The 14,796-nt window shown below is 39.5% G+C and overlaps 1 protein-coding gene across 8 annotated transcripts in view; it reads left to right on the forward strand.

The window, feature by feature from the left end:
• The window catches only part of PRTFDC1 (phosphoribosyl transferase domain containing 1), an 83,557-nt gene extending 73,983 nt beyond the window's left edge, over positions 1–9,574 (forward strand). For 3 of the 8 annotated variants that reach the window (XM_016124855.2, XM_036228108.1, XM_036228109.1), the window contains exons 5-10: positions 1,775–1,792; positions 3,393–3,475; positions 3,975–4,021; positions 6,418–6,489; positions 6,909–6,985; positions 8,304–9,574. In XM_016124855.2, coding sequence (XP_015980341.2) covers positions 1,775–1,792; positions 3,393–3,475; positions 3,975–4,021; positions 6,418–6,489; positions 6,909–6,985; positions 8,304–8,351 — 345 coding nt within the window. In that variant the 3' untranslated portion in view covers positions 8,352–9,574. Of the gene's footprint in view, positions 1–1,774; positions 1,793–3,392; positions 3,476–3,974; positions 4,022–5,510; positions 5,626–6,417; positions 6,498–6,908; positions 6,986–8,303 lie in introns of those variants that run through there. The other 5 variants (XM_016124862.2, XR_004953137.1, XR_001594418.2 and 2 more) reach the window with 5 other exon arrangements.
• Positions 9,575–14,796: the final 5,222 nt, after the last annotated feature.

The following is a 14,796-nucleotide window of genomic DNA, read 5'->3' on the forward strand; positions in this document are numbered from 1 at the left end:
TTAGAATACTTTAAACAGACACATATCGACATTTACAAAATAGTTTTTTATTTGATTTTGAGCACATGTATGCATTATCTTGATTTTAAAATGTGTTTAAGTAATTTTGACAATATATCTCTGGATTAGCACACATCCAAGTCCCACTTCCCAGCCACCACTATATCTTACAGTTGAAGCCAGTCTTTTTGAAGATGACTCTTTTGTTTTGCAAAGTTCTAAACTTTCAAAAAACATATCAATTACAATCAGCGCACTTTACTTAATTAAACAAGAACGCAGACTGACAGTGTTTAGAAAGGTTTTTTATGATCAGATTGAAACAAAAAGAGATTGTAAACTAGGAAATTAAATTAACCAAGTCTTCTCTAAGTGTTCTGGTTGGTTAATGGGCATGGTTAGTAAGCCTAGATCAAACTAAAAATGCACATCCTAACGAACTGTCATGGGCTGACGGTGAAGATCAGGGCACATGCGTTTAGAACACCAGGGCAGCTCCTCTGTCAGCATGATTCTCAGGGTGAAGAGGATACTAGAAGTACAGCCTACTTTAAAAATGGACAAAATCAGCTTACATTTTAATGGTAAAATTAAGATTGTTAGTGGATTTAATGATGAAATAAATCACCATACTTGAGAGAAAATGACTTCCGGAAAGAATTCCACCTCAGAATGCGTTTGACACATTAAGTAATATTGTACAAATTTAACAGACTTGTTGGTTGGTTAGTTGGTTACCATTTTTGCTACTTAAAATCTCTTTTGCATTAGATATAAGTAAGATACCTAAGGTGGAAGGCTTTTTAAAATATTATATGAATCATAGGAACAAATGAAAGGTCATCTAAAGAAGGACACCATTACATTGAGGGACTATGCACACATTTAGTTAATTAGAATGGCATACTAACACAGTCATATTTTAATTTGGTGGGACAGTATTGACATGTAAGTACTAATCCATTTAATTGGTTGATTTTAACTCATTCATATGTGTAATCAGTTATTATTCCTTCAACAAATAATTACTGAACATTTATATATACAAGTATTTCTGCTAGAGACTGAGAATACAGTGGTAAACAAGATAAACATGATTCCCACTTTACAGTCTAGTGAGGAAGACAGATATCAAAGGAGAAATTAAAATGAAACATAATCAATGTTCTTAGGGAAGAAGTCGATGAACGTATTGAGAGCACATAGCAAGGAACCCAACCATGTCACTAAAAATATAAACCAGGCATCTCACAGCTCTCTCTCCAGCCCACCCCTTTCCTCAGGATTAAAAATTCAAAAACACAGAATCCCCAGCGATTTGGGTGGCTCGTTAGGAATAGATCTGTCACAGCTGAATATATGATCCCTGGACAGGGCACTGTCTCCATTAGCAATGCAGTTTGCGTCAGCTTTGTTTTCCTGGCAAATGCATAGTAAGCTTTGTATGCTAAAGAATGCTGGGTGGGGCACTTGCCAGAATTATGGAGGTGGGATGTCTTTATGGATAGCTGTTCAGATAGGTCACGAGGTGTCAGATAAGCCTGCTCCTAACTGAAATATAGATACCAATATGGTAGCACCAAGTAATTCCAAAGAGACCGTTAAAATGAGTCTGGAACACCTAGATTGTCTCCAAGCATTTGTGTTGGATGGATGGGGTAGGACCAGCTAAGCGAGTTGCAAAATTCTAACTTAAGAAAATATGTGTTTCTCTTGTGAGCTAGATTTGCATCATATTCTAAATAACTGGTGTTATTGTTCATTTGTTTTTCAGAATGTCCTCATCGTTGAGGTAAGCTGACTTTTCTTTATCCATATCTGAAACTTGAAAGAATATAATGGTGAGTTTTAAAATATAGCACTTGTTATCAAATTGGCCAAGGATTTATTGAGTTCCCACTGAGCACATGGCTCTCCAAATTTATCAACTATGAGCCAACTAAAACTGCTGACTTGAAATAACTTCAGAAAATGCTTTGCAATAATAGCTGTGTGGCACGTTATCCTTTTTAATATTTAATTTCACACATGTCTAAATTGTTCTTATACCTATTTGTAAATCATGTATTTTTACAAAAGAGGAAAGTAGCCCCCAGAACCAATTTTATTTAATAGTAAAGCCAACGTCAGAGCTCTCTTCACCTTTAAGTGAGTGTCCTTGCTAACGACCTCTAATGGCTGAACAATTCTATCTTCAGTATCCATATCATAAATATAATCAATTTAAAAATGACAATCCAAAGGAAAAATCATGATTTAATTTAATTGGTTTTTCCGTTTAAAAAAAAGGAGAAAGAGAAAGAGAGAAAAAGAGCGAGAGAAAGGAAGGGGAGGGGAGGGGAGGGGAGGGGAGGGAAAGGAAGGGAAGGGAAGGGAAGGGAAGGGAAGGGAAGGGAAGGGAAGGGAAGGGAAGGGAAGGGAAGGGAAGGGAAGGGAAGGGAAGGGAAGGGAAGGGAAGGGAAGGGAAGGGAAGGGAAGGGAAGGGAAGGGAAGGGAAGGGAAGGGAAGGGAAGGGAAGGGAAGGGAAGGGACTAAACACAGCCTTTATGGCTGCGGTGGACTAATGCAGCAAATGTCCATGTTTCCTTCAAGAGCACACCTGTCTTATCAGCTGGCAGCAATTCAGGGGAGCTGTTTTCAAGCTTTTGTTACACAACTGCTTGTGCATGCCATGTGTATCTGCAGTTCTTCTGGCTCCGACATAACCCGTGGAATAGACCCTCTAGCCAAATGAATTGCCCAACCCTGGCTAAATTCAGACCTCTTGTTTTGATAATCAGCTCCTGACAGCTGATTTCTGTCCCAGGGACAATAAATTTCTGCTGCCCATTCTACTCTAATTGCACAGCAGCTCATCAGCAGAGATGAGCCTCGGCTCATTGCAGCCTCTCACCCTCAGAATTCAAGGGCTGTCACCAGCTGCCGTCCAGACACATCTCACTTCCCAGCCCTAGAGTCCTTACAAGGTGGGGAGGGCCAGGGGGAGGTGTTTGTCCATTCAGTGTGTTCAGCTGTGCATCCCATGTCCATGAAAATTCATGCGTCCTCTATTGTGTCGCATAACCTCAGGGCCGAATTTGGGCTTTGAATGTGCGTGCACAAGTCCAAATGGACTCAATGAGAAGCCCCACATGCTCTCCAAAGGCCGAATGTAGCTTTTCCACACAGCTCAAGGGTTCGAGAAAATGCTCACCAATATATCACCCCAAACCCAGCTTCCAGAAAGAGGCGCCTGTTTAAAAATCATATCCAACTCTGCCTCCTACTTTGACTCCAATTTGATGGCAATTCTAATTACAATGCATTATTAATAAGGAATATCATTATCTGTCTGGATGAAAAATCTGCTGCCCAAGTGCATCTGGTTGAAATTGTCTGTCCCCTTTACAAAGGATGTTGTCGGCACGGGGAGAACCATGAAAGCGCTGCTCAGTAGCATAGAGAAATACAAGCCCAACATGGTTAAGGTGGCCAGGTGAGTCGGACATCACATCGTCACGGTTTCTGTCTTTGCAAACGTGTCCAAGGGGGACGCTAACACGGGGTGCTGTTTTCAAAGAGTTCAGTCTGTGCCAAACCGATGACGTTTCGTTCTGGGGTGTTATGTACGGTTTGACCACACTGGACAAACGAAACGGCCCGTTCGACTGCTTGCCTGAGAGGGAGGCAGGGGAAGAGGATGCGCTTCGCTGTGGCTGAGCCCCTCTTTCCTGCACCTCGAGCTGTTTCCAGGAGCAGCTGGCTGGACCCCCGCTGCCAGTCCCCCCTCCCTCCCTTTTATCCAGAATCTCTGAGGTGGTGCCTCTGAAGCAGAAGCATGAGTTAGAGGGCCAATCATGCCTCACCTGCTCAGAGAGTGGGGGAGGGGACGGCAAATTTTAAAACCGTATTTTAAGGATGTTTGGCTCCGTTTGCAATTTACAGAGATTTTATTTGGATCACTAAAGTTTTGTTTTGTTTCTTCTTAATGGTAGTTTGTTGGTGAAGAGAACACCTAGAAGTGATGGCTTTAGACCCAATTGTAAGTGTTTTCGGCTTTTATTTGTTGATGGGTTGCTTGGTGGTGGTTTGTGTTTAAGAAATTCCTATCTGACTAGCGTTCCACGTGAAGCGGAAGCTGCATAGGTTTGATCTTCCCGCAAACTCCCCGTGGCCTCCCAGCTTTGCTAGTGAGAGGGGAACTCTTTACAAGGGGCTTCGTTCTCATGTGCATTGTTCACACAAACTTGATCGTGCATGGATAGTTCGGGTTTTTAGGTTTTCCATAGAATCTGAATTTCAAAGAACTCAGATTATAAGTTTCAGGAGGTGGAGGGAGAGTAGACTTCACTGGACTTACTTGGACACATGAATCGGACACGGAAAAGTTTAGAGAGATTCTCATATACCATCTCCGGGAACTGTCGCCAGACAATACACAATGCTGACCTTCAGTGAGCCACCGCCAAACGAAAGTTCAATAACACAAAGAATTAAATGTACGGCAGAGGGAATATCATCAGTAATATTGTAATAACTTTGTATGGTGACAGATGGTAACTGGACTTACTGTGGTGATCATTTTATGATATATAAAAACATCAAATCCCTATGTTTTACAGCTGAAACTAATATAATATTGCATGTCAACTATAATTCCACTACAAAAATAAAAATAAATATACTTTCACAGAAATAAACAAAAAAATAACACAGAGAATTAGCAGAGCAAGTATCTCTAGATAATATCTTCACACTTGACTTCAGACGTGTGTCCTGGAAGAGTTTCCTCCTCTAGGGCAGAAAGAATAAACAAGCAGCTTGATTATTTATTATTATAACATTGGAGGTGTTTTTTTTTTTTTCTCACTCGCATAGGCAGACTTCAGCTTGACTTATACAACTTACGTTTGCTCTAAAGCCTCTGAGATAATTTGGCTACAGTTCTCATCAGCAAGCTGAACAAACATTAGAGCAAGAGAAGCATGCTATGGAAGGGTAGTGTGCCAGTGACATTCAGCCAGAGACTCGATACTCTAAAACCAAGTTTCATTCCTACACTGGATGTATTAAATCTAGGCAGTGTCCGTTCTGGGCGGATCCACCCAATAGTGCATTCCTGGCAAGTTACTGGCTTGGGGAATTTAATTTGGATGTAGCTAAGATTGGACAGGTTAGAAAACAGAAATGTCATAAGGAAATAATGTCAGATACTGTACGGCAGCGGTCCCCAACCTTTTTGGCACCAGCAACTGTCATCCCTTATGAGAATCTAATGCCTGATGATCTGAGGTGGAGCTGAGGCGGTGATGCTAGCGCTGGGGAGCAGCCGCAAATACCGACGAAACTTTGCTCGCTGGCCAGCCGCTCACCCCCTGCTGTGTGGCTCTGGTTCCTAACAGGCCACGGACCTGGTCCATCGTGGCCCAAGGGTTGGGGACTCCTGCTGTACAGAAAAAAATTTTAACTGAAATTGAAAGACATTCACTTCAGACACATTCAACTAATTACAACTTTCTTGTCACTTATAGCAACGACAATAACAAAGTAATAACAGCAAACACTAGTAAGAGGTTATGATGTGCCTGACACTTCTGAGAGCCGCACAGAGATTAACACTTTTAACCCTCACAACATTCATCTAAGGTAGGTGCTATCGTTATGCCTGCTTTACAGATGAGGAAACTGAACACAACGAGGATAAACTGCTCGCTTGCCAAGGTCACATATCTCTTAAGTGTAGGGTCAGTATTCAACACAGGCAGTCTGGTTGCAACCGCTGCTCTTAAGCCTGTACTGCATCTGTAAGTAACATCTGCAATCGCAAATATCAGTGTAGGAACTGCACCCATTTGCCAGTGAGAGACAGGTCCCTCTGATTTCTGACTCTTCTCCTGTCCTACTTATCCAACGTCTTTTTGTTCCTTAACAGCTCTGAAGGATTGGCTTTCTGAACTGCCTTTTCCCAGCCTGAGTTGCCATGTCTATTCTAGAGTTTGCATTGCTTACTGTAAAGTTATTATTATGGTTATAACCAGGGTCGTACAGTTTCATAAAAATAAGCAAGAGTCTCTCATCTGCAATACTGTGATGAACAAACATAGATCCCAAAAAACTAGAAAGAGTTTGAAAAATCATTGGACCACGAACACATTTATTCTGTTTCAAGACCTCCAAAAAAGAGCTATGATCTGTTCCTTAAGGATACTTTTCGATCAAAGTCATCCTTCTTTCAATAATAAATTCTTTCTTTGCTTAACCTAAGTAACTCTTACTGCATTTAAATCCATTTACTCTCCTTCTTCCCTTTATACAAATATAGGACTAATTAGTGTCATCTGCATTGTAGACTCCAAGACTAAGATTAGCGTTGGAATAACCCTTAGTCTTCTCTTCCTCCAGCTGAACAATCCCGTTTTCTTCCATCTCGTCTCCCAGGTTTTGCTTTCCACCTGCGTCCTGCCGAGGACCTGGAGCCTCCTAGCTGCACCAGCCTGCACACCTACTCACGTATCACAGTATATTAATACCTTCTGTGCGAACTGCACTTTATGCTTTTCAGAGTGTTTCCTTTGGCATCATATCTTTGGATCCAGCTTGCTGTGGAACAGTGGGGCCACATGACTGACTCATGCATGCATACTCCTTGTTATCCACCAAGCTGCCTGAGCCCTTGCTTAGTTTGGGATACCAGAAGTACAGTTGTTTATTATACATTTGCTTGTTTGTCTTGTCTCCCTGAGTGCTCACGCTGGTCCCAGTCCCTACGGGGCTCATGCATTGCTTATCACTTTTTTCATTTGCTTCTGCCTACATGAATAGTCTTCTCCATTGAAATGCCAACAATAGCATAAGGTGGCTTTATACCTATGTTATCTAAAGCTTGTTCCTCTCTCTCTCTCTTTCTCTCTCTGCCTCTCTGTTTTTAGATGCTGGATTTGAGATTCCAAACTTATTCGTGGTGGGTTATGCCTTAGATTACAATGAATACTTCAGAGATCTGAATGTAAGTGTTGCATACACATCTCTACTTCCCTTTTCACAAGTTTGTGTTTAACAGTTACATCAGTTTTTAAAAAGATATTGAAATAGTAGCAATGATGGTTGCCATTTCTTGAGTATCTTCTGTGTCAGGAATATTCTGGGCACTTTGCATGCATAATTTCAATTCATTCCCCCTACTACCCTACAATGTAGGAATTAGGACGATAGAAGTAATTATGACTTTCTCTATTTTATACTAAAGAAATAAGGAAGCTAAAAGCAGAACTATGGCTTGATGGTATTGATTTTTCTCTAAGTTGTTGACTACGCCCACCCACCCGAAGTAATAGTCAACATTCTATAAACTTCTTTATGTTGGTGCTTCAGACCCATCAGGTACCAATTATGGTGGCACGCAGGTATTCGTCACTATTCCCAGTTTGGGAGCGATGGTTTTAACATATAGACATGGAGCCCAGCTGTGTGACTCTGACCAATGCTGAATGATTTAGAAGTAGACATCTTACCCAAAATGGACCAACAAGTCTCTCTCTCTCTCTTTTAAGAATTAGAAACTTAAACTAAAAGTCACAGAGACCAAGGGATTTGGGGCTTAAGCTGGCCATGGGCCGAGGCCTGGAGCTACCCCTGGGCCTGCCTTCCGGTCGCTTCTTGCTCAGCCCTTCCGTTGCGTCTGTCAGCATCTGACCGATGAGCCTCCCTCCTTTGCTACATTAGCCTGACTCCGCTTCTGTTGCTTGCAAGCAAAATATTCATGACACATTTTTTATGCTACCTGAAAAGAATCAAATAAGAGTCAATATTATTTTTATTGCTATTTCCTCATTCACCATAGAGGCTGTAATTTTATCAGTGGGAGACTTCTGTCTCCACCACAGCCAACCTTACTGCCCCCTCGGCTTTTCTGGTTGTTACGGACCTAGGGAGCCAAATTCAGAAAAGGGCTCAAAACCAAAACAATGAAGAAAGTTTTGTCAAGCATTTGAACAGGCCTCTTTAGATTTTATGCACACATGCACACACACACACAGAAATACACATATATTTAGATAAACAGTAACCAATTACGAGATGATATTCTGTTTAACTGCATAACATTTTCTGCACCTGATGTTTTCTTAAGAAACTGATGGTTAAGGGAATACAATAATACTGTAATAACTATGTATAATGTCAAATAGGTACTAGACTTATCGGGGTGATCACTTTGTAAGTTATATATATGTCTAATCACTATGTTGTACGCCTGAAATTAATATAATATTGTATGTTAACTATAATCGAAAAAGGAAAACTATTATTAATTTTTATTGTTTCAGCACATTTGCGTGATCAATGAACATGGCAAAGAAAAGTATCGAGTCTAAAGAATTAAATTCTCACCTTCGAACCTCCAGATAACATCATCCTTCTAACTGCACTCAGGAAGCCAGCGTGTAAAGTTTGTCTCCTCCGGCGTCTTCACTCAGCAGGATAGAAAAAAAAAAAATGTTTTTAACGAGAGCGCTTTCTTTTCTGAGAGTATAACATAAAGAATATCAAAGGTTCTTAAGGAAAAGAAAGCAGTGCTTTTATTTGACTTGTTCCAAATTAAACACTCCGCCTTGTGACTGACAGTTCTAGCTACCTTTACACTCCTGAGCTCTACCTTCTTTTGTTTTCTTATGTTGTGCTTGATTACTATACCCCCACCTAGTTACTCGAATATTTCTCACTATTTTTTTTTTAATAAATACTCTATTTTGGTAACTTTTCACAGTCTTAAGAACCTGGAAGCCTTTTAAGTTAAGCTCTGAGCCCATACGTATACTGGGAAGGCAACTAAATTCCCATACTAAACAAGGAGGGAAAGGACAATTTAATATAAATTTCTGTTTGTGCTTTTCTGACAGGCTGTTATTATCCGCTTTGACAAAGCCTTTCTGAACCGCGGCGTACAATGAATCTTAATGATGTTATGAAATGAGATTTGCTTAGCGCTCTTGATTGGCGCTTCCGGTATGTGATAACGGTATGTCGTGTATGCATGGATGTACTCAACTGTGCTTAATACTTTGAATTTTAATTAGAAAAAATACAATGGCAGCAAGGCCCCGGTTTCTAAGTGGCATCCTTTTATTCATGTGGGACATGAGCAAATGGCAGGGTTAGGGGGAGGGGCAAGAGTGTGCAATGCTCAAAACGAAGCAAGTATAATTTTTTCCTCTTATTTGCACCAAAGAAAAAGCACTGTTATGTACGATCCTAAACAAGAACAGAGAGGTTGAATTACTATTTTAAGAGGTCTTAGAAGATTGATCACAAAATCCGAGGCACTATAGGAAAAAAATTAAAGCGTACTCGAAAAGTTTTTTTCTGAATAACATTTTTTCCATTTTCTCTGTTTTATGAGATGTTTTCAAATTTATGAGGATTTTAATTGACAATAAACTCAAGTGCCAATAGAGCTGTTTTTTTCTCACTTCCTAAAAGGAGCAAATGCAAAATAAATAACTAAGCTGCCTTTGTTTCTGAACCGTATGTGGCATATTGTTATCAGGTTCTAGCTTCCTTTAAACTAATAAAGAATAAGAAACCTTGTTATGTTTCATAACTGCTTACTGTTTTTCTTCCGCCTTCATATTTCTTATATACTTCCAGCCATTAAAATGTGTGTGAGCTGGTAGCTTAAATATACTACTGCGTATATCTTCCCTGTGGCTTTATTTTTGTTAACCTGGAAAAAATCCAGTATATGCACCAGTATAATAAGCAAATGATGAAGCCAGACTTGATCTACTGTGGTTTTTTTTTTTTCCTTAAGCTTGTTTATAAGAACAAGAAATTTTAGTCGTAGAAGATTTTCCTGCATATTTTTGTTCTAGCCAGAGAAGAAAATAAACCACACCCAGATATCCCAAGAGGAAACCAGCAAAGAGAATTCCTTCTAGCATTGAGGAACCAGTGTCCAAGTTATAGATTGATAATTCTGTCTAACTGGCCTCTTTCTTGAACTATCAAAATTAATATTCTAAACACAATTTTTCATTATGCCACATTTATATCAGAGGACCTAGAATAATCCAGATACATTTGATTTTAAATGTAAAATTATCCATAAAGTAGGTATTATTAAAATGTTTTCTTTAAAATGTTGAATTTTAGTAGCGATCAGTATTATTTTTGAGGATTTTATTTTTATTCAAATTAAAAAGAAAGCTGATCTGCTTCACCAGAGTTTGAGGACTTGTGCTCGTTAACGCTGAAAAAGAAAAATCCATTAAATACACAAGAAGTTGAATCATTTCTGCGGTTTTTTCCTATCAGATAACATTTTGACAGTGATATCCAAAAATGTCATCTTGGGAAAAATAGAATTTCCTTCTCTCTTGCAAAACTCTAGTCTCTTTAATACCACTGAGTTTATTCAACCTAACCAAAAATGTAAAAGCTTTTTACCTGATTAATAACCAAAGAATTTATTAATTTAGTGTTCAAAAGCTGATGAAGAAGGAGGGAATTTAGATTCAGTTAAAATAATTTATAATATGTTTGCTATAATAATACAGTAACATAAATAATAATACTTTGGGGTCTTCCAAATTAGAACCACTCATTGTAAAAGGGACCTTTCTTCCTGGATTGCAACATGTCACAGATTGACCATGTACCGCCAATATGAACTGCAAATACAGATGACCCTTGAACAACACAAGTTTAAACTGTACAGGTTCACGTATATTTTTTTTCACTAAATATATTAGAAAATGTTTTGGAGAGTTGGGACAATTTGAAAAACTCTCAGACAAACCTTCCCATTTTCTTAACAATATTTCCTTTTCTCTAACTTACTTTATTGTCAGAATACAGTATCTAATATGTATAACATGTAAAATATGTGTTCATCAATTATTTATATTATTGGCAAGGCTTCCAGTCAACAATAGGCTATTAGTAGTTAAGTTTTAAGGGAGTCAAAATTTATACCTGGATTTCCGACAGCATGAGACATGGCACCCCTAACCCCCAAAATGTTCAAGGATCAACTGTAGTCAAATCCTGATGGTTCTTGCTTAAGTTTTCGATGTCTTTGGATATAACATTTTGCCATGTTTTGGTCTTCTGAGAGTGTGAAAACAGCTTTTAAGAGCATAAGCATGCATTTCCCCAGCCTCCTCTGGGGTGAAATTGTGTTCTCCCAGTGGAGACAGAAGGTAACTTATCCCACTTCTGGAGACCTGGTATCATCGAAATACTTCCACAATCTCGTAACAGGATTAGTATGTTCTAGGAAACTGAAACTCTAAACCATACTCTCCGCCCAGATGTCTGGCTAATGTGGGCAAAAATGGTGTTTAGGGGTTTTACTTACCTTGCTATTATAAAGTTCCTTTGGGATCCCCAAATGACTTTTGAAGACTGGGGGCAGGCCAGTTTCATGAAGGGCAAAGGGGAACTGTAGAAGGGAGATTTGCATGTCAATGCTGGGAGGTGTGCAGAAATAAAGGAAGAGGGTGTCCATGGAGAGGGCTGCACTGTTTCCTGGCCGCGGTCATCCCCCATGATTGGTTCTGGACCCTGTGAAGAGGAGTAGACAAGGACGCTGCTGCAAGATCTCTTTTTATAATACCCTTTGTGCCACATGGTGGGGCAGACAGGCTGTTCTCCACATTTCATTGAGGATCGGGGCACAGCTTTGGCACAGGAAGGAGTGGGAAAACACCTCTATATCAGGATGCCAAGGATTCTATAGTTCGGGGAGCCCTTCAGCCCGGAAAGGGTGACCAGTTTAGGTGGTTCACAAGATGCCACCTGTTAGATGATTTATGATCAACAGTCATCCACACAGAGACAGAGCAGCCCATCAGAGAAATGTCAACGGGCACAAGCAAGAAACTGCTGAGCATCCCAGAAACACAGCTTCCGCCCACGACTACAGCCGGTGCTGCTGGGGCCCTGTGTAAGGACACTTGACCAAGCGGAGCAAGTAGGGGCAGAAACCCAGCCCACATTTCACTTGCTAAGCCATGGACCCTGACTGAGGACTGCATTAGCCCTCCGAAAACGGTGTCTTTTTCTAGAAGGAGTGCCTTTTTCAGTCTACTCAAAAAATAATGGGGTTTTGTGTGTGTGTAATTTCTCAAGGTCAGGGGTGGCTCTTTCTGCTAGGGTGGGCTTTGCTCAGAAATGAATGGGGGAGAGCAGGAAGGCAGGGTGGGGTGCTGAAGTCTTGTGTTTTCCAAGTGGGAGAAATAAGCCTGAACTTCCGTTAATGTGACCTCATTCGTTTCCAGAGCCTGGTGGGTGTTGACTAGTGAATAAGCTGTGAGCGAGGATGGTAAGTATAGATGACTCATTCAAGAAACCAGCTGTGAAGAGAAAAGACACATCACCATAGCTAGAGGGCTTTTAAAAGATGGGAGAGATGTGCATTTGTATTTGCAGTAGAGAACAAAAAGCAAACCAAAGCATAGACAGAATGTGTTATCAATTGCTGTGTAACAAATCACTCAAAAGTGAGTAGCTTAAACCAACAATAATTATTTATTATTTCTCATGGCTTACAAGTTAGGAACATAGAGAGAAGGCACCGTAGAAATGGTTTGTCTTCTGCTCCATAATGCCTGTTGCTTCCTACGTGGTCTCCCATCTGAGTACTAAACAGGCCTGACGCTGCTTAGCTTCCAAGATCAGATGGGATCAGGCTTATTCAGGTGGCATGGCCATAGACAATTAAGATGCTTAAGTTTTAAATATAAAAAATATAATTTGTTTTTGCTTGCTAAGGATTCTATAAATGCAAATTTATACTGAAATTTTTGAAATAGTTCCTCTTTTATAAGAAGAAATTGCATGATAATTTGGTCAAGGAGCTAAACCAAGATGAGGGCTCCTTAAAACAGAATAAATTAACTAGGTGAACTGAAATATATATAACCTTATAACTGAAAGTGGTTGTTAAATCAATTAGTAAACATTTTTAAAATAAGAGATTACTAAATGCCAACCAGCAGGGCTTTACAATGAAGACTGCTCTGTCCGATTTATCTGATCTAATATTGAGTCACAGAGTTGGTTAACTGGGAAAAGAAATTGATTTAATTTGTCTTAGCTTTATTTGAATAAGGTTTTTGGTTCTGCCATGTGAAGAATATTCATCAATAGCCTGAGAAAATGATTTACACTATAAAGCTACTGAGTGACTGCACAAATCCTTATAGTTGTATTCAGCAGGGACCTATCATGGACACGACAAAACATATATTTAGAAAAAGGCATATGAATGTTCACAGCGGCTTTATTTGTAACAGCCTAAAGTGAAAACATTACAATGTTCACCAATAGGCGAACAGATAAAGAAATTGTGGTATATTCATACAATAGAATTCTTCTCGGCACTAAAAAGAGTGAACTATTGATACATGTTAAGACATAGATGAATCTCAAAATAATTTTGCTGCGTAAAAGAAGCCAGACAGAAAAAGGAACATAATATGTGATTCCATTTACAGAAGATTCTAGGAAATGCAAACCCATGTGTAGTGACAGAACGTAGATCAGTGATTGCCAGGGGACAGGAGATGGGAGAGCGAAGGCGGGGAGGAGTAGGACTGGACGAGAGGATTACAAAGGGGCGGGAGGAAACTATCGGTGTCGAATTGTCTCGATTTCGGTGATGGTTTCATGGGTATAGACGTATGTTAAAACTGATTCATGTGTACTTTAAGTATGGTGGTTTCTTGCATGTCAATTATACCTCAATAAAACTGTTAGAGAAAATAAAATTAGTAAGGAATCCCAAATCGATCCAATTAGAAACATTATGTGTGACATGCACGTTGTACTGTCAACCCTTCAATGTTATAGGCTCCAGCTTTTTTAAATACTGTACCTGAAATGTGGCATCTGACATGTGGGCTAAGAGAGGGCTCCCATGGCAGTCTATGTTGAATGCTAGTAAGACTTAGTTTCTTATTAGACTTAAATTAAGAAACATTAATAAATTTTTTAGTATTTTTCTGCCCACGCTTATGAGTCATGTGTATCTATCTTGAGATATGAACATCCAACTCTAGAGACATCTACATAATCGATAGAAAGAGCAGGAAATGTGTCATTTCACCTTTGTAACCAGTGCCAGCACAATGAGTGGTACACAATAGACATTTGATAAATATTTGTTGATTGCATGACATGGTGCTAATAAAGCTATTTTCTCCTGACGATTTAAGAAGTAATACTCTTTCTAGAGTATTACTTTTAGTTTTGGGAATAACAAGATTCAAGAAGCAATATAGAGGATAAGGAGAGAGCAGAAAATTGCAAAGAAGGTAAGTGGTATCAAGTCTCTAAAGACAGTATAAAGGAGCTTAGAGAGAAATCTAGGGGTGATGTGGAGGTTTGGGGCTCTTAGGATTTAATTCAAACATGTAGGAGGTTAAAAGGCCAAACCTTCACTCTTGAAAATCAAGTTTAAGTATTCCTAACTTGCAATGGAAAGAAAGACAAGGGACGGCCTAACGTGGCACCTGGGTTTATTCTAATATAAGGAAGACATTTTCTCAATCGTCTGTTTGGTCAGACACTAGAATACCAAACCTCAACATAAAAGGAAAAAAAAAGATAGATTTCTCTGAAATGTGCTTTTGTGGTGCAGAGGGACGTAGAGGGTCATAGAAGTGATGGCCCAGAACACTCAAAGTCCTTTCAACTATCTGAAGCTATTAAGATTTTCTAAATGGGCAGGTGTAAAAGGCATTTTCCTCTGATGTTTGAAATATACATGCTGATGAATTTCTCTATGACAGCACACAGGCCATAAACAAAGTTATC

Source organism: Rousettus aegyptiacus, unplaced genomic scaffold (assembly GCF_014176215.1).
Source record: "Rousettus aegyptiacus isolate mRouAeg1 unplaced genomic scaffold, mRouAeg1.p scaffold_m13_p_10, whole genome shotgun sequence".
Classification (NCBI taxonomy): Eukaryota; Metazoa; Chordata; class Mammalia; order Chiroptera; family Pteropodidae; genus Rousettus; species Rousettus aegyptiacus.